Below are 18889 nucleotides of genomic sequence, written 5' to 3' on the forward strand. Positions count from 1 at the left end.
GTGGCAGGCAGCTGTGCTGCCTCCTTTACTCACCCAAAACTGCGTCGGAAACATGCAGGCAGAGACTTCTCAGCATCGATGCATCTGCACGCTCCAGACTTGAAATCTGTTCAGTTCTTGTCTCGACAGCAGCAGAGCGGTGCTCTCAGCATCTCCCTTGCCAGCAGCCCTAGGAGGCATGAGGGAGAAGACAGTGACACGCTGCGGAGTGGCCCCAGCAGGATGTCCCAGGTCACCAAGGACATGGCAACAAGGATGCTTCACATGACTCAGTTTCTGAGGAAGCAGGGCCCCATCACGGTATGAAGCGTTTCACCCCCTCTGCCCCAGCGCTTTAATAGGCATAAAGAAAAGATTTTTTCCTCGAGAGTGTGGTCAAACCCAGTGACAAAGCTGCCCAGTGCCTGCTGAAACACCAGCATTATCCCACCCTTCTAAGAGTGGCACTGGGTGCCACCTGGAATTACACTGGGAAGTGCACAAAGCACTCAGAATTACTTTCCTGAAAGGAGATGCAAGTCCTGTGTCGAGTCCTTTCCTCATTTCAGAGCACACCTGACCTTTCCACGTGCTCCTGTCTTACAGGAAAGGGGTCTGTTTTCTCCTTCTCTCCCGCACCACGTTTCTGTTTTGTTTCAGAGCAAGGAGCAGCTGGTCGCCTGTGCCAGGCACATGGCCTCTGACGGGCAGGTGTTTGTCAGATTTGGCCGCCTCGTTGCGAAGAACTGCCCGGACAAGAGCTGCTCCTCGGAGCTGCTGCGCGCCGCAGAGCAGACGCACACCATCAGCAGCCAGCTCGGCATGGTGGCCAGGTGGGTCGCTGCAGGCAGGGACAGCCACCCCCAAGGCTGGTGGCCCCTCCTCAAAGGGATGTGCGTGGCGGTCTCCGGAGGTCCTTGTCAGACCCAGGGGTAGCCCTTAAAGCTCGGCTACACCCGACAGCGCTCCCTCTCCTCCTTTGGTCACCGTAAGCAGCCCTTTCCTCCCCCACCTTGTCTGCCTCTCTTTCCCCTGCACTCCACAGCTGGAAACCTGCCCCAACAGCGCAGGGGAAACCTCTCTGGGCTTTGGAGAACCTGGCCACGCAGGAGAAGCCCGCTGGCTGATGCTTCTCCAGTAGTAAAATACTTCCAAAATCCTTTCAGGGTAAAAGCAGTCACTGCAGAGAGCAGGTCTGCTTCGGAGCTGCTCGTGAGCAACGCGCAGAACCTCCTGCAGGCCATTTTGCACGTTCTGAGGGCAGCCGAGGCAGCATGCATCAAGGTAAGTTAATGCTGAGGACACCAAATAGGTTTCACAAGGTAAGCCCGTGACACGGGGAGCTCCTACAGCCACATCGGGTTCCAGGGAGGTGGCAACTGGCTGCTGTGGGACCTCTGTCGACTCCAGCTAGGGGCGAGGATTGTTACTGTGATGTTTCTGTTTCACGCCTTTGCACCTCATTTCCAAAGCCTCCCGTGCCTCTTTCCAGGCATCAAATCTGCGCTGTCACTGCTACCAAGCTGGTCCACTTCCCATTTCATTTTTGGACAGGAGAGCAGCAGCATCTCACTGGAGGCCTTTCTCTGGAAATATTCCATGTCAGCCTTCGCCTTTCTGTTGTCTCAAGATGAGCTTTGATCAGAAGTCCCAAGAGCTCGCCTTGCAGCTGCCAACAGCGGCTGCCTGATCCAATTGTAAATAGTTTGTGAGAGCAGACTTTATCTGAAAGCACTTAGAAAACACGTACAAATACAACAACGCTCTGCACTGATGCAGTTTTTCTTTGTGGCTTAACCTCCGGTATAATCCTACAACTTTTGCTGAGCCCCAGCATGTCATTTTGAGAGGCAGTTTTGATTGGAATTTTATTGGATGGAGAATCAGCAGGCACTGAAAAGCTCCTCCTGTGCTCACCTGCCCATCCTGGTAGAAGCATACCAGGTACATCCATTTTTCACTCTGCTGATGCCAGCCTGAGCTAAGCAGCCATTCTTTTACCTTGATTGTCTAGATTACAAAGTCCTTCATGACCCAGCTTTTTCTCTTTAGAAATGCATGGATCTACTTACCAACATGCTAACTAGATGGCATTTTTTCCCGCTGTCTGTAAGCAGGTTTTTAAGCATTTTAAGTACTTTTTCAAGCATTAACTGTTAGAAATGCCACATTGATTGCACGCACATCATTACATTCAGACTTGTATATCGTTCAAGACATTTTAAACCAGTTCATGCACAACAAGATGTTCAAGTATTCAAACATTTTGTCTCCTACTAGGGCTTGCACCAGCCCCCACCTGACTCTGAAGAAGGGGCAGTAGCTGCTTTTTGTATTCAGTGGAGAAAAAACCTGTTGCGGCATAGAGCCGAGGAGTGTTTCAACTCAGAGAGGGACGAACTAGGCCTCCGCAAGACTCAGGCAAGGGCTGAGCCTACCCTCACAGCTATGGTACAAGGACAACCACCCCTGACCAAGAACAACCCCGGGAGTCTGAACCCTGTTCAAGGCCACGCACTTAGGGGCCGTCACCCCGAAAAGCAGGAAGGGATGTGTGCTGCGGATGAGCTGCATCGCCGGCTGGCCTCGGCAGAAAGAGCACAGCCAGTGCTGGACTCACCCAGCTCCCGGCCCTTCTGCTAGCGCTGCGCTCGTAGGACTGAAAGCACAAGGCCTGGAGAGGCTGTTGTGTGCTGGCTGCTCTGCCTATGGCAAACTCCACCTTGCAGACACTGCATCCTTTTGGCCACTGTATGGCAAGAGGAATAAAACGATGCCACACGCTGCTGTTATTTCCTAAGAGGCCTCTCCTCCAGCTGGTGTCTGAAGTTGGGTAACACAATGTGCTACTGAGCCACAGAGGACAAGGGAGCTGGGGAAGAGCCATCAGAGGAGCTTTGTGCAGGGACAGGGAAACCAGAGGGTTTCCTGTTGAGGAGAACGTCAGCATTCACGGATCTTTGTTACGTGGCATGTGAGCCATTCTAAAACCCTAAACCAGTGGCCACCGACAGGCCACCCGGGAATCCCATTCTTTATATTCACATCCTGCTCACTCCCTGCGGGCGTGAGATGGCTGGGGCTCTTACCTAGTCAGCCAGGCTTTTGGGGCCAGGGCCAGGGGGAACATTATAGAAGGAAAACATCGTTGGATGAGGTACCTTTATTACATTTCTTTCAGTAACTGCCAGTCTGCTGTGTTTTCCAGCACCTGAGATGAACAGAAGGATGTAGGAACATACCTGTAGCAGCACCAGCAAATCCGGCTGGGAGGAAGGATCGAGGGGTTCTCTAAATGCCTGTTTTGCTCATCCCCTGCACAAGAAAGCTTCAGAGCTGCGAGGCCTTTTGCAGCACCCTGATCTTTAGCACACTATTGAATTCCTCTTCAACTAGCGCTGTTGTGTAATTCTAACAGACACCATCCTATCAAGGGCGGCTGAAGGGGATTTGCAACAACCATCACCTCTTCTTCTAGGGGGTAACAATCCTAAGTGCTGCACACAAGTGCAGCCTGAGATACACGATCCTGCAAAAGAGTCACTGCACAGTGGGGAACTCACAGGCAAAACACAGATTCAGAAGGTAACGAGAACAAAGGTACTACAAAACCTGGAGGAAACAAGAACTGAATGAGAAGCAAGACTAAGGGATAGGGCCACTGACTTCTGAAATGCAAAACAAGCGTGTAATGAAATATTCTACACTTTGCAAGAATTACTTGATTTTTGTTATGAAGGATTCACATCAAAGTCTTTTCATCATAGTAGAAAAACAGCCTACCAAGGGAGGGTAAAAATCTCCTTACGAGTCCTGTTATCATGAATCATTTCACTCCTTCACATCTGCAGGGCCAGCAGGAGCATTTTGTCACTCCTGCTGCCCCTGACTCAGGGCATCCTACAGCCTGAGGAGAAATGAGACTTTTCTCCAAGATCCCTTTCAGCCCTAGAACTCTAGGGCCCACTGCTGCAGCCAAAACATTCAGTGCTGATGATCACCAACCTTGCAACTAGGAGCTTCTGGAGGATCCAGGATAACGATACCGGCTGCTCCCGCTGCTGCTCTCCACTTCACAGCCTCAGACAGCAGCTGCAAGTGTCCAAGGGAGACGCCACTCCGGCAGCATGCTGTGTTTGTGGAAGCGATGGAAGCAAGCCTCCCCTGCGAAAGACACAGTCAGTTCACACAGCAGACCAGATTTGACTTGTTTAGTGGCTGCCGCTCATTCCAGCCAACCTCAGTGGGGCAGGACTGTCCCCGCACACTTTCCTGCCCCTTCTGCTGGGCTCAGTCACCCCCCAGCACCTTCCCTTTCACTTATCAGGTAGGGCAGCACTGGCATCGCAGCAATGAATCTCCTCCGTGTCTCAGGAGAGTAGCAGCAGGCACACCAGATCAGCCTTGGATTCAGGGAAGAAACCTGCAAGGAATAAACCAGTGAGCGTGGGTGGGCAGGAGAGCTGAGCAGCAGCCCATGGGCGCTTGTGCTGCCCAGTGGGAACTGCTGGAGCAAGGAAGGAAGGGGTTACACAGGGAGATGACAGGCTGCAGGGACAAGCTAGCTCCTTTCAGATCACATTTCCTTCTTACCTTGTCCCCCTTCTTGCCCAAAATAAAGACCTGCATTGTATTAAAGGCACTGAGACGGCAGTGGATCTCTAAGGTTAGAAACTAGCACACCACAGCCCCCTGTCAGAACACATCCCCTTTTCATCTGCAGCTCCAAAATGGATCCGCCACCCAAGGTCCTTCAATTATCTCAACTGGTATCATTTTGTCCTTGGTCTTAGGCTTTCCTTTACCCCTTCTTTTCCCAATACATTCAAAAAGAAAGAGAAACAAACGAACAAACAACAAGCAAACAAAACAACAATAACAAAAATGAGTTCAGTTTAGTGACGATATCCTCACTGCCCTGTGGAAGCTGTAACTTGAGGTTACGGCCACCCATCCTGCAAGCATGGACTAATTACCTTCCACATCTGAACGTGAAACCACACATTTGGCTTCAATATGGACTTACTCCTTTTTCTCTTTATTCCCCTGATCAATCCACGTGCTCTTTCCAAACTATTTCTATTTTTCCCTGCTGTTCAATGCTGGCTCATTTTTTACTGAAATTCTTTAACAACCAAACCTGTCATCAGATGAAGAAGCAATAAGTAATTAAGCAGGACTAGTGGATTTCTCCAAAATAACGTTGACATTTTGTGTCTAGTTCTCCATTATCTAGTTCTCAATTATTGCAAGTGCTATTTAAAATACCATTTAATTAATACAGTTTCTACTCTGCAAAATTGGGAAGGCAAATTGAAACCATGATTGCCTTCAGCAACGTCTCCCCTGCCACGTTTTGCACACAGAAACCAACAGCTTCACTGAGCTCATCCAAGCTCTGCTCAGCAATGCAGGAGCCAGCTCCCGTTCCTGCCTGCATCGCTGTGTGTCTCAAAGGCTCAAAAAAACAAAACCACAGAAGTTGTGATAACCATCATGCCGTCCCGGTCACAAGTGTCCCCTGGGCCAACAAAGAAGGAGGAAAAGGTCCACCGAGGAAGAGACTTAATGCAAAGAACCATTCCACGTGGGCGGGAACCAGGTGGCAATTGAGCAGAACGCAGATTTTTATTTTCAGTGTAGCTAGCTAGGTATGACTACATTTCCGCTAGATAAAAAACAAACCAAAAAGGTAAAACAAGAGAGGCTTTGAGGACGGTTGTGCTCTGGGCATGCAACATCTTCAGAAATTAAAGAACATGCTCGACATTTCCCGTAGCGACGATGATCTTTGTAGTAAGGGAACAATGACGACACGAGCGTGATCCTGGCACCACTCGGCAAGCTAACTCACTGGGACTCAGCGCAAGGTCTGCTTCAAACCCCACTGCCATCCGACTGGAAAGTGGCCAAGTGGCTGAGCTACAGGCAACTTTAATCACCTTCATCCTTCAGACACCCCCTCTGCTGGTACTCCAGCCACCAGCTAGCTGCCATCACATCAACATCACAGTCGTTACCAGACTTTAGCTGTACCCTTTTTAATTTTTTGTTAAAAATGTCATAAAGACACAATGAATACAAGTACTGCAGTTACATCAATACAAAAAAAGCAATACAAATTAAGCAGCTGAATACAAAAATACATTGAAATACATGAACACCACAATGTAACTTATATCACTAATCAGAATTGTGTATGCGTGAAAAAATTAAATAAAAACCTTTTTTGTATTAGACAACTTAGGTATTCTCCACTTTTAACAGTAACTTTCTTCTAGTTATGTACTTCACAATTTCTTCTATATACAGCATAGAATAAAATACTTTTAAAAGATATGACATTTTTACTCCTCAATATGTGATATAGGTCTCTTTTACACTAAGAATATTGACTGCATGAATAAAAACCAATGTCTTACATCAACTGATCTGAAAAGGAGGATCAACATTTTCCTTTTAAATCATTTATGCATACTTCCGTTAGTAAGTTTGGCTTGATGCGTCAGACAATCCTTGTCAAACAGTGTCTCTCACAGTAATGTACATAATATTGCTTGTATCTATACAATCATACAAATGTGGCAATCATATCTAAATGTTGTTTAGGAAAGAGACAGCTCACACATATACAGGTCTTCAGACTTTCTTAATGACTTATTTACAATGAAAGTGCTTTTATCAGCTCTAACACGATACAGGTTTGTTTTTTTCTACATGTCAATTATTAGTCTCCCTGAAATTGGAAAAAGTATTATATAGAAAATACCACAGCTTTGCAAACACTATAGCATACTGTATAACTGCATGTGGTTCTGAGATTAGCAGCTGAAAAGTGTTGATAATTATAATTTAAAAATAAATAAAGCAAAGAGGTAAACCAGTTACAAAACAGCAGAAAACTGCAATATTCACAACAGTAAAAAGACTTAAAATCAATTGCTAACAAAATGGTGAAGCAGTTGGATCGAAAGTCTTGAAAACATCTTTTAGCGACTTATCATCTGATTCCCCATTCGGATCGTTATCCTGTGTCTGAGTTACCTGTCCAGGCTGTCTGACCTGCCTCGGATCGCTGTACTGCGGTCTGATTAATCCTGATAAAGCTTGGATAGGAAGATTATGCACCGCAGGTGCAGCGCTGGAGTGTTTAGCCTGAGATTTACTGGTGCTATTTGCTTTATCTGAAGTGGCTTCTCCTGATCCTTCCGTATTTTTCTCCACGTTCAAGGCAGGCTTGGGCAGTGACGCATCTTCCGAGAGACTGGGTTCATTTTTGCCAGAGTTTTTCAAAATACTTTTTTTCTGGTTCTCCCCGTTCTCTCCTGAAGTAGCTGGAGCTGTGTCCAACGACGATGAGCTGTGGTCTCTCGGATCATACAAGCTAATACCGCTCAGTATCGAGCCCGGAGTTCCCAGCCTGACACCACTTGACGACAACTTGGGCGCGTAGGGAGGCAGAGCATCGGGGTCAGGCTTAGCGGTCGCAGCTTCCGAGGTCTGCGAGGAACTGGCAGCAGATCTGGCAAGGCGGGGGTCAAATTTGGAAGGGTGCGAATCCTTTGCAACTCCATGATGCGAATCTGCACTAGACAGTCTGTGGAGCCTGGGATCAACGTTTTTTTGTAAGCGAGGGTCTCCTAATTTGCTTGAGCTACTGGTGTGCGAATCCACAGACTGATCCAGATAGCTGCTCCTGCCCGCTAAGTTGTTCTTTGCTTTCGCAGCTAGTCTTGGGTCAGCTGGCATTGCATTTGGATGGGGATCATTTTTCAGATTCCGCAGTTTATTAAGTCTCTGGTCAGCAATGAGTGGAGGAAGAGGTAAATTAATTGAGGAGACGGGGTCGGGCTTAGGCAAAGGTACTGGGAGCAAGTCTTCGGGTGCCCACACAATATGCTTAGCAAAGTTTGGTTTCATCAGGGTAACGTCCATTTTAATGTGACTGAACTGCCTAAGCTGCGATCGGGGATCCCTCAGTGTTACACCAGGCAAAGGTTCCAATGGTATGAGAAAAGCTCGTTCTCTCAGTTCTCTTTCTGAGTCCTCTTCATCATCATCCATCCCTTTTTGCTTGACTTTTACACCGGTGTGAGGGTGGTGTAAGTCTAGCTTTGCTCCCCCAAGAGATGAGCTGGCATGCCCACCCTCATTAACCTTGTGCATCCTGGGGTCTCGTGCAAGCCGAGGGTCCAAGGCTGCGGATTCTGAAGGCTTTCTGGGGGTCGACCTTGGCGAGGCCCTAAGTCTTGGGTCTGCAGCCTGAGGTCCTGCACCTTTGTCTTTTGCCAGCCTCGGATCAGTAGGAATACCAAGCATGTGCTGCTCTGTGGAATGCTGTTGCCGATTCCTGAAGTTTTCACTTTGCTTCTTCAAGGTTTTTAGTATCGATTTAACACTGCTCCCCTCTTCTTCTTCACTACTGGAGTACCAGTTGACATTGTCATCTGAGAAAAGAGGATTCAAGTAAATGATCACTGGGGAATAAAACAGTGAATTTTCTCATATAAAGGGGTAACTTCTCAGTAAAATAATGGAACTGAGTAATAATACTAAGGCCTGACATCAAGTCCTCACTCACTGTATTACAACCACCATATGACACACAAAAACAAACAAACAAAAAAAATTAAATAGGGAACTGAAACAAAAATAAATGTAGTTAGCTGAGGTACTCCCAAACTCTGCTGCATTCTCTCCACATCTCTCTCTCTTGATATTAATTTGGGAAAATAACTACTTCCAAACAATTATTTCTACTAGTACTGGTAAAAGACAACATTTTAAAACTGAGTCTGGATGAAAGTGACCTTGCATTGCAGAGTATGTGAAGTAAAACTGCACCTTTTAGTTGTCTTAAAAACAGATATATTTCAAATGTGGAATTTGCTGCTTCATTACGCAGGTAACAGAAGTACTTCCAGAAGCCACAGAAAAGGGTGCAGCAGCAAGCAGGCCAAGGGACAAACATACTCTGTGCTGCTCAAGCTGATCTGCAGGTTTACTGTTCTCTACTGGCTATAGCTCACAGAAACACTCAAATTAAACACTGCAAATTTCAGGTATTGCAGAGGGGAAAAAAACTGCTCTAGAGAAATAGAATATGCAAAAAAGATCAAGAGGCACAACTGAATAAACAGAATCTAAGAGGCTCTTGCAGTATTGGAGTTAGAAATAATAACCCTGTTTCAATCAGGGGTTTTAAGAAGCAATTGAGTTATCAGCAAGAGAACCTTTTAAAAGTGCATACTACATCAAAAATTATCCACAGATCTATGGTTGGACTAGATGATCTCAGACATCTTTTCCAACCTAAATGATTCTATGATTCTATCTTTCTACTTTGAACTGAAATGCAGAAACTAAACCTATACTAAAATCCTAGAATAAGCTGGAAAGAAAAGCAAGCACCTTGAGCTGAAAATACTGAGCTGGTACTTGTGCACTCACAGTAATTATGAATGGCAATATGATGAAAAAGTCAAATCAACGGATTTGTTCCAGGATAATATATGGTCAGTAAGTAAATTCTGGACATTAACAAAATTAACTTTACCTTCATCTTTGCTCATTGCCCTCTGACCCTGGCTGCTGACAGAGTCTCCATCTCTTTGATGCTTTTGACTAAGTCTTACATAAAGGGCTTTCTGCATTGCTGGAAGAAAATCTGGTACATTAATGGATGGTTTATGGCCCATATGACTACTCATGCAGTCTGACTCGCTTCCACCTTGATGAGACTCTTGAGCCATAAGGTGAGCCTGGTGGTCTGTAAATTCTCCATGCCACGTTCCATCTGCAGTACAAAAAAATAAACAGTCAGCAGCTACCCCATACAAGCTTTTAGAGCAAAGGCAGTAAGACACAAAACACAATCTAGCAAAACTAGCACAACATATTACGCAAATGGAAATCATCATCTGAAAATGTGCATATGGTGAAGGCATCACAACAGGTGTGGTTTTCTCTCCAATATTCTTTCAGCTGCTCAAGTTTCGAAGCCATGGTTTAACACTGTACAACTACAAACCACCATATGAAACAACAATTATTAAATGTCCTTACCACCAGAGTTATTAGCTGGCTGGAAGTTATGTACAGCTTGATGAGAATAATAATTGTCGTAGAAATCAGCTGGGTTCTGAATAGGCTCGTAATTCATATTCGGCTGCCGCTCACCAGGCATCTGCTGGTACTGTGGCCCTGGAGGACAATGATTATCTCTCGGCATATTCACCATATGTCCTTGAACTCCTGGGCCACTGTAAGATCCACCAAGACCTGGTGGTGTCAGAGGTGGACCACCTTGCTGTCCTTGCATAGGCATGCCAGACTGGTTCTGTGGTCCTAGAAAGCCTGGTGGAACACCCTGCATAGGCGGACTGTGCGGCATTCCTGGGCCTTGAGGCCCTCCACCACATGGATGATGTCCAGGAGAACCTGGGTGCATTGGCGGTCCATTATGTCCTTGCGACATGCCAGGTCCTGGCCCTGGACTTGAACCTGGATTATACATATGCTGAGAATGGGGGTCATTTCCCTGAAACGGTGGTCTTGGTGGCGATGAGCTGTTATAAAAGGTTGGTGGCCTACAGGCAAAAGAAAATTAATAAATCACTTGCAAAAATTTTTCACTTACAAACAGCCTACTAGCTATCTCTTCCCCATCTTCACTCCTACAGATGCCTGTTTCATATATATTTGTTTTCAAGTTGGATAAAAGTCTGAAAGCAAAATAATTTTCAAAACAAATAACTGCGTATGTTACAAATAGCTCATAACACATTACTGAGCTTGTCTACAAGTAGAACTTTTTTTTTTTTAAATGAACACATCCAAAACTGAACATTTGATGCAACTACGAGTTTTAGACATGTCACAGCCAACAATCTCCATCGGGAGGTTCCATTGTCTTTGGTATGGAAAGACCTAACCATAAAAAGACTTTAGAAGGAAAATGAACTTTGCTCAGCCTGCAAATGGAGATAGACAAGACAGGCACAGAGCCAAAACAAGAGCCAAAGGAGTGGCTTTCTGGAAGGTCAAGGCTCAGTAAGTAATCCTTTTAAGGAAAGCATTAAATGAGTAAATAATTGATAGCCGCTATTTGACGGATCATTACCTTAACAGTATACTCAGAGGCATATACTGACATAAACTAAGAATATTTTATGCATTTATGTAGCCACGTTCTAGGAATTCTGCAGAAAAATCTAAAACCTACTTTTTTCCAATTTTGTGTGCTAAATCCACAGTAGGCTTCACAACAATTTCAAAGAGAGATGGTATTTTCTTATATTCTCCTGAAGGATCTTGATAATTTTCTATATCTGACTCAGAAAACGGATATTGCTCTGGTGGGGTTGGCAGAAGCCCAACACCTGGTGGTGGCTTAGGGAGAGGAACTATGCCACGCTTTCTGAGTTCTTCCAGTTCTTTCTCATCTTCATTTTGTGGTTCCTCTTCATTATTCAAAACCTAGAATGAAGCAATATAGCGAGGAGTCCATTATTTTTACAGTATATGCAATTCAATTTAGTCTTGCATTTTCCATCTAAATGTAATTACCTGCTGCAGTGCTAGTATATATTGGCATCAAACTCAGGAAAATTAGAAAGCTATTATTATTTGTTCCATAGGACACCAATTTACATGCAGAAAGAAAACTACAACTGTAGACAGCAAAGGACAATTTTACATAGGTCTATATCCCTCAAAGAGTAATTTTAAATGACAGAAATGGAATTCTAAATTCTAAAACTCATAATGCTTTTAGTGTTAAACCTACGTCACCTTTCTTTTAAGACCTGTTGTATAGTAACTGGGGGGAGATGTGAATATACTACTTAACACAAAGGTCAGAATTTCATGAATCATTCAGAGGAGGCAACTCATTCCTTTCTCCACCCTGAGTTCAGAAGTCAGATGATATCTATCTTCAAGACAACCAAAGCTACACTTCTTGTTATGGAGTGCATGGAGACTTGCACGGAAAGGGAGTCCAAAAGTCCATGGGCAGAATTACTAGCTGTGAAAATAAGTGAGTCAGATATGACTGAAAAATAATGGGTGGCAAAGGGAATTTGATGTATGGAACCGAGTCACAGACCTGCAGTGCTAAAGAGCAACAGGAAATAATAGCATCGTTAGAGTTTAGCATCAAAGCCCCGTGGAAATTTCTAGCAGCACCCTCCATTCTTTTCGGGGAAACTCACTTTCAGACTACAAATTGCTCACCTTATCCAACAACTCTTTTGTTTCCGCAGTCAAGGGAGCATGAGAAAATTTGCACTTATCTCCTTGATAGCATTTTGCTCCTGTATGGTAAAACTTGCAAGGGAATTCATGTAAGCAAAATGTTAAGGATTCCTAACAAAGGCTGATTGTTAGTCTGCACTGTTTGGCAAGTTTATTAAATTCAGTTATCAGCTATCCTTCAATTCTTCCCAAATCCTTTTATCTTTTCACAGCAGTATCTTAACAATTTTGAAAGCTAATAACCAACTTACCTCTTAGTTTCACTTACCATTCTACTAATAATTACGTTACTGTAGCTTGAACATTATTTCTGACTAGATACTAAAACTGTGATTAAAAAGATCAGGGTCTCATTTCCAAATACAAAAAAAAACCAACAAGAACAAATCAGGGTTTATAAAGTACATGGATATCAGGATTTAAAAAGTGTAAGGATAAAAGCACGTAACTTCATGCTTTTTATCTTCTAAGACATTAAACATCTTCCTAAGCTAAACAAAACCAGTAATTTCATACATATTTTCTCCTCCTACTGGAGTAGAATGATTATCTTCCTCTAGTAAATCCATATATACTTATACTTTACTTATACTATACTTATAGTCTCTTAAGACATAGACACCCTTTGAACTCATTTACATGAATTAGGAGTAAGTATCAACAGTCAGTTTGGTTCAAGTATTTTTTTTAAGGATATTGTGCAAGTAAATGCAGTTCTCTCCTTTGGTGCAGTAACCCTGTATGTAAAACTTGCAGATTTCCTTTTTCTTTTCTATCTCTGCATCATGATCAAATTTACACTGCTCTCCCTATAAATAAGAAAAGAGGAGAAATACATTATCAAATATGAAATGCTGATTAATTCCATTTTACATTTAAAGAAAAGCATCCTCCTTAGCTGAATTTAAACTTTTTACCATTACTAACACAGCATTATAATGTAAGTACATTCCTGTTAATGGGTAGGGAAGGGGGGGGGGGGTTAGACATGGAAAAAGAATTCCTGAATCTAAGTTCAAAAGAATATACGCAATGGTTAAAGAAAACAAGCTGGTCTTATGGCACCAGTTCTCTCCTCTGTTTCTGTTTAGCAATTAACATTAAAAAGACATTTAAACAAATATTTAAATAGTTTACTGTTTTTTTTTTCCCCCATACAAACTATTGTGCATTTAATCAGAAAATCTGATTCTCTTTTAACATCATGTGGTAGAACCAAAAGAAGTCCAACAAAGTATTAAACTATTCCATGTAGGAAAAATGGAGTCCAATCAACATCAAGTTGTCAACCACATCATGTTATACATCAGGATTTGGTTGCTGGAGAAGTTATTTTTTTACTTCTTTGTAATTATTCTCAGGAAAAATACACTAAATGCTCTTTCAACTACTGGTTTTAAAACTGAAGGTGGCAGCAAATCCTCATCTTACTGGAGCATAACATACTAAAATATATAAAGCCAGGAAAAAATGCATTCCTTTCAATTTGCCCCCTTGGTTTAGACAGAAAAGCACACTAATTTTCACCCTCACTTTCACCATCTGAAAAAGAAACAGAGAATGTTCTATCATGAAACACACAGAGGAACTGAATATAAATGGCGCACTCACTTATTTGAGAAGGATGGAGTTTTTCTTAAATGTATTTTCTAACTGACTGAACTATTCTGACATCAGAGGATTCAACTTCACAGCAGCATTAGCTTCAAAAGTAAGCAACAGCAATTTTTTAATGCAGTAACAGACTGTCTTGCTAGGGCTTTTGCTTGCCAGCTGACTACTCTGAATAGTATTCTCTTCTTTCTGTTGCCTTCCACTTGCTGGCTGAAGGAAGATGACTTCAGTTCTTTGGTAGGGGAACTATTACTACAACCCCACTTTTTACTTTAGAGAGAGAAATAATTCAGCATAATTAAGCAATTCCTTCAATGTTTCAAAATTCTAGTACCATAAAACAGATAAATGATCTAATATTTTCAGAAATCATTGCCTATCTACAGATTCCACACGTAAGATTTGTTACAGATTTACACGACACATTGTCAGTCTAAGTTTACAATACTATCACACAGGTTTTTACTGTAAACACGCTAGTTAGCAAACACAACCATTTTTAATAGAATTGGTTATAATCATAGAAGTGTAACAGAGGGAATATTTTTCCACAAAATTTTCTGTTGGCATTTATCTATAAGTATGTCAAACATAAGAAGTAAAAACTCTGAGTTTCAACCCATTAAGTTTTTCTTATTCCAGCTAAGTAAAACAAAACAAAAATCTTCCCCTTTCCTCACACCAAAGAAGTATACCGACAGACACCACGCATATTTACCTTGATACATCTCCCTTCAAGGAAATATTTACAAATTTGTTTGCCTTTGTGTTCCACTGTATGCTGATTTATGAATTCCTGACTCATGTTAACCCATTTCTTCACTGGTTTGCCATCCTGTAAGGAAAATGAACATCCTGCTGATGCTTACTTATTAAGTCCAGCTGCAACAGTATTAGAGCATATTTAGTGCAGTAGTTACCCCTAAATGTGATTAACTACACCATGATTAAGTTCTTAATATTATATTCACAGATCAAAATAAAGGTGAACACACACACTTGTACATAAGAAAACTTGCACATTAGAAAACTTAGCTGCTTTAATGCTATGTTTGCTATAAATACAATCAAATCAGGAACTTCTCACACTACAACAGATGTTCTGCCCATTCAGTGAACTTATTTACCTCTTACACTTCATTTGGAAATGCTCAAAGGCAGGGCTGGCTCACAGGCACCCAGCAAGCCAGCTCCCACCTAACTGAGGGCACCTCTGTACATGGGCTTTGGTAACTACCCCTGCAAGCCTTAACGTAAAATAACATTCAGTTACAGAAGAGCCCAAACACAGCATTTCCTAGTTTCTCCTTGAACTATGCAGTGCTAGCAGCTTGTTGGCCACCGGGAGTCAGCCTTTAATCCTCATCAGTCAGCTCAGTAAGCACATTGATTAATGCCCTGTTCCAGCACCAGGTACCCTGGCCAGAATGCCTCCCCCAGGGTCCACCTTTTTCTGTTGTTCTCTACCCAAACTGCACTGCCCTTTGTGACAGAGCTGCTGCTTCCCCATGTGATGAGTGGGGAGAATTGAGGCACGTGGCTGGCAATGGCGATTCACCAGTGCTTCTGGGAAGAGAGCAGCAGAGGGCACTGAGCAGCAGCACTGGTGGTGCAGGAGCTCTTGCTGCTGAGAAAATCCCGAACCATCAACCACCTCATCTTTGCATTTCCTTCAGAAATATACTGGAATCAAACCTTATCACCCCATGTTACCACCATGCGTGGTGTTCAGTGCAAACAAATTCCTGTTTTTACTATTTTAATAAATTTGTACATGAACATAGGAGTAATGCCTGTAGCAGAGTCAGAAGCTGAACAATCATCCAGATATTTAGGCTACCACCTCAGCTATAAAGCTATATTTAATCTAACCTCCCCCTCTACCTGCTTCTCACATGATTTTTATGCCTTATTTGCAATGGTAGGTGGTCGCCTACTGATCTGCCAATAGAGGGAAATTAAGCTTTTCCAGTTTCTGATTTCCACAGGAATGAGCAGGGCTCTGACTGCTGAGTAGGAACTTCTGAAATGGAATGGATGTGGTTCCTCACAGCAATCAAACTGAAAACATGAGCATCAGCACATCTTGTGGCTGCACTCAGTTTGCTTGGCAAATTAAGCAATGTCACAAAACATTAAAACAAAGAACGATTAGCGGATTTTATTGACATTGAGAAGCAACGTCTTGAACATTGCTTTGGGCTAAGAACACCACTCCTGGGTCAGTGGAGATCCCATCTCTACTTGGAACACATGAAATCCAGAGAAATCTCAGCTGCCCCAAACAAAGAAGTTCTGAATCCAGTACTTGATCCTCTTCAAGATTAATTCAAATACCAAACAAAAACAATGCCCTGAGCCTTTCTGAGAGCACTGAAAGTCAGTTACCATCCCACACCTCAAAGCACTTGAAACAACAGCTCGAGGAAGGTTGAAATGCTCCAGTTGTGTCACTGAGAGTCCCGGGGGTGCAGCTGCATGGCAGAAGAATCTCATCAGTCACCCCACCACACAACTCGGCATCTGCGTGGCAGAACTCATAACTTCGCTGCAGCCAGGAGCCCAGCTTTTTGTTCTCCGTCTCCTAGCCCTGCTGGGGCCTGCCTGCAGCTGCCTCCTCGTCTCCACCCTTCCCCACAGCTTGGAGACAGAGCTGGATGACAGGGCATGTTCGGCAGCACCAGTAAGGAGGAGTCCTATGAACAAGCATCGTCCTAACAGATCCAACAGCTGCCCTTCTCCCTACCACATACAGGGCAGGGAAAGGAAAATCTGATCTGGACCACCCGGGAGCCCCCGAGAGCTGGGCCATCTGCAGAGCACAGAGATAAATTACCATGGCTGAACCACGCATTACTGCGTCAGCGAGAAGCCAGCCACGTGTATTCTTCAGTGCAGGAGGGAGGAGAGCCGCAGATATTTTAGGGAGAAAGATAAACTACCACTGCCTCAGAATCTGATCTCAAGGCGCTGTATACATTTAAATGTGAGTTTGCTTAAACAATGTTTTTCAGCCATGGATGGGTTTGATCTTTTAATCAGCAATTCTGTTTTTTGTTTTGTTTTGTTTTTGTTTTGTTTGTTTGTTTGTTTTTGTTTTGTTTTTTTTTTTTCATTTAGATAGTTGAAGATTGGTGTGACAGATTTATTAATACCGTGGCAATATCAAACACCAACTTTTCTCGAATTCCTATAACAATAATTGGTAATTCCTGTAATAAATAATTACTAAGCCAAAACTATATTTCCATTTCCACCACCATAGCTCTGGAAAGAAGCAGAATCCTTCATGATTCAGAAGAAAATTATCAAAACATGTGAAGCCATCCAGTTTCTCCACTGAAAAAAACTGAGGTGGATTGGTAGTAGCAAAATGTCATCTTTTAGGAACAGTTAACATGGAAGCTCATAAGCTATTCAAAATCAAAGCTCATAAACCACTTCTGTTAGTTTTTCTTATTTCCAAGAAAAACAAGAAAATGATCTATTAGTTTAAGTTATCAACTGTGCTTTGTACATCAAGTGCAGGAAAATTCTTTTAAGGGGAAACTGACTTTTCTAGAGACAAGAACAAAAAGCGAAAAACCACGTACTTTTAAATAGTCTTCTGTTAAAACAAGATGTCCAGTCATTTGAAACAACTGCATTAGAAATTCAACTTTAATTCCACATACCTCATGGAAGCCATCAGATCCTTTATTGCCTCTTCCCCTTCCACGATCTTTACGCTTCAATTTCTTCTGCATTCCACGCCCTCGACCAACATTGTAATTATTACCTCTTTGAGAAATACCTGAAAAACAGCAATGACCTTTTTAAATGACCTCAGAAAGTACAGACAGTTACCTAGTGACAACAAATGCAGACAAATATAAAGCTAAATATCTATCTTTTTGCAGTCTGAATTCCCAAATACTGTCTTGAATCATGTCTTGGCAAGTAGAACTACACCAACCAGTTATAATTCTATGCAACTGCCTCCTCTTTGAAAAGCTCTACAAAATCAATAGCAGACTGATAAACTGAATATAAAACTAATCTCATTCAAAGCAGCTTCTCACAATTAGAAGTGCAGACATGTGACTAACTAGCCCAAACACTTAAAATGCGTGTGTGCTATGTGGACACTTTCTGAACACAGAACTAACCGGTACAATTGGCACCCAGGCGCACACACGTGCATCACAACATCCCAGAAACTAGAGATCATAACCTAAGAAATATAACAAAACAACTCTGAATGCAATAATATTTAATGGCAACTGTTTAGAAGCCTCAAGGCCGTACTTTTATAGCTACCAGCATGCCAGTAGGCATGGCCTCAACTAAAAGCATGGAGACAGGGTATCCGTCTGCTTTCTCATTAACTTAAAACCAAAAAAAAACGAAGCTCTGCAGACATCATCACATCTGCTTCAGGTGGCAGCAACAACACAACAGCAAGGCTGATTCCAGATGACTTGCAGACAGATCTTGAAGCAGCATTACCAAGCAGCACATGAAGGAACACTTTTGTCTCAGCTAAGTAGATTCTAACAATCTTTTGCCAATTTATTTTGTTCTGAACCAAAACAGAACACAAAAGATCACCCCAGTAGTAAATGAAAGAAAGCTTACTAGCTTTGTGTAACACCGCATTTTCTTGAGAACTATTCAGATAGTTATGTCATACAATACCCTACTCAAATTTTGTGTCAGACAAACCTTTAGCCACAGTTAAAGGGAGACAATTTTGCAAACTGACTGAATCAACAGTTTCTGAAATATGAACTTTGATGCCAACCTTGTATCTCAATAGAAAAAGCAAAGAGAGTAAGTGAAGTATTTCTAGATGGCAGATCAGGATACCTCTGAAACCAGTATGCACTGTCTCCTGTGTCTAACCTTCCACACCCTAAGACAACAGGTAGCAATATAAGAAGATGGGGGAAGTCAGAAGTCCCTTCATAATACAGAAACCAGAGATGTAAGCTAGCTTAACAATTTGCACTGCCACGTTAAGGAAATGATCAGACACCAAATGAAAGGTGCAAACAAG

At 42.9% G+C, this 18889-nt stretch overlaps 2 protein-coding genes across 4 annotated transcripts in view; one reads left to right on the top strand and one right to left on the bottom strand.

Annotated features, from left to right (window-relative positions):
• The first annotated feature begins 7 nt into the window (after positions 1-7).
• LOC113843057 (uncharacterized) lies at positions 8-5853 on the top strand. Its single transcript, XM_027453184.3, has 4 exons — positions 8-300; positions 640-812; positions 1146-1263; positions 2260-5853. Exons 1-4 carry the CDS (start codon positions 79-81, stop codon positions 2620-2622), a joined length of 876 nt encoding a protein of 291 aa, XP_027308985.2. The 5' UTR covers positions 8-78; the 3' UTR covers positions 2623-5853.
• Positions 5854-6004: 151 nt separating this feature from the next.
• Positions 6005-18889, bottom strand: part of ZC3H6 (zinc finger CCCH-type containing 6) — a 34252-nt gene continuing 21367 nt past the window's right edge. For all 3 annotated transcript variants that reach the window (XM_072035200.1, XM_072035202.1, XM_072035201.1), the window contains exons 5-12: positions 17526-17644; positions 14570-14686; positions 12933-13046; positions 12217-12324; positions 11204-11457; positions 10045-10568; positions 9536-9775; positions 6005-8426 (exon numbers count right to left, since the gene is read on the bottom strand). In XM_072035200.1, coding sequence (XP_071891301.1) covers positions 6922-8426; positions 9536-9775; positions 10045-10568; positions 11204-11457; positions 12217-12324; positions 12933-13046; positions 14570-14686; positions 17526-17644 — 2981 coding nt within the window. In that variant the 3' untranslated portion in view covers positions 6005-6921. The remainder of the gene's footprint in view (positions 8427-9535; positions 9776-10044; positions 10569-11203; positions 11458-12216; positions 12325-12932; positions 13047-14569; positions 14687-17525; positions 17645-18889) is intronic.

The sequence above is a fragment of the Anas platyrhynchos genome, chromosome 3 (genome assembly GCF_047663525.1).
Source record: "Anas platyrhynchos isolate ZD024472 breed Pekin duck chromosome 3, IASCAAS_PekinDuck_T2T, whole genome shotgun sequence".
In the NCBI taxonomy this organism is placed as follows: Eukaryota; Metazoa; Chordata; class Aves; order Anseriformes; family Anatidae; genus Anas; species Anas platyrhynchos.

Bases quoted from the DNA above. Each gene is read 5' to 3' on its own strand.
- LOC113843057 (XM_027453184.3), top strand. From the start codon at position 79: ATGCATCTGCACGCTCCAGACTTGAAATCTGTTCAGTTCTTGTCTCGA. The intron at 301-639 runs GTATGAAGCGTT...GTTTTGTTTCAG, and splicing joins GGAAGCAGGGCCCCATCACG to AGCAAGGAGCAGCTGGTCGC. The intron at 1,264-2,259 runs GTAAGTTAATGC...GTCTCCTACTAG, and splicing joins CCGAGGCAGCATGCATCAAG to GGCTTGCACCAGCCCCCACC.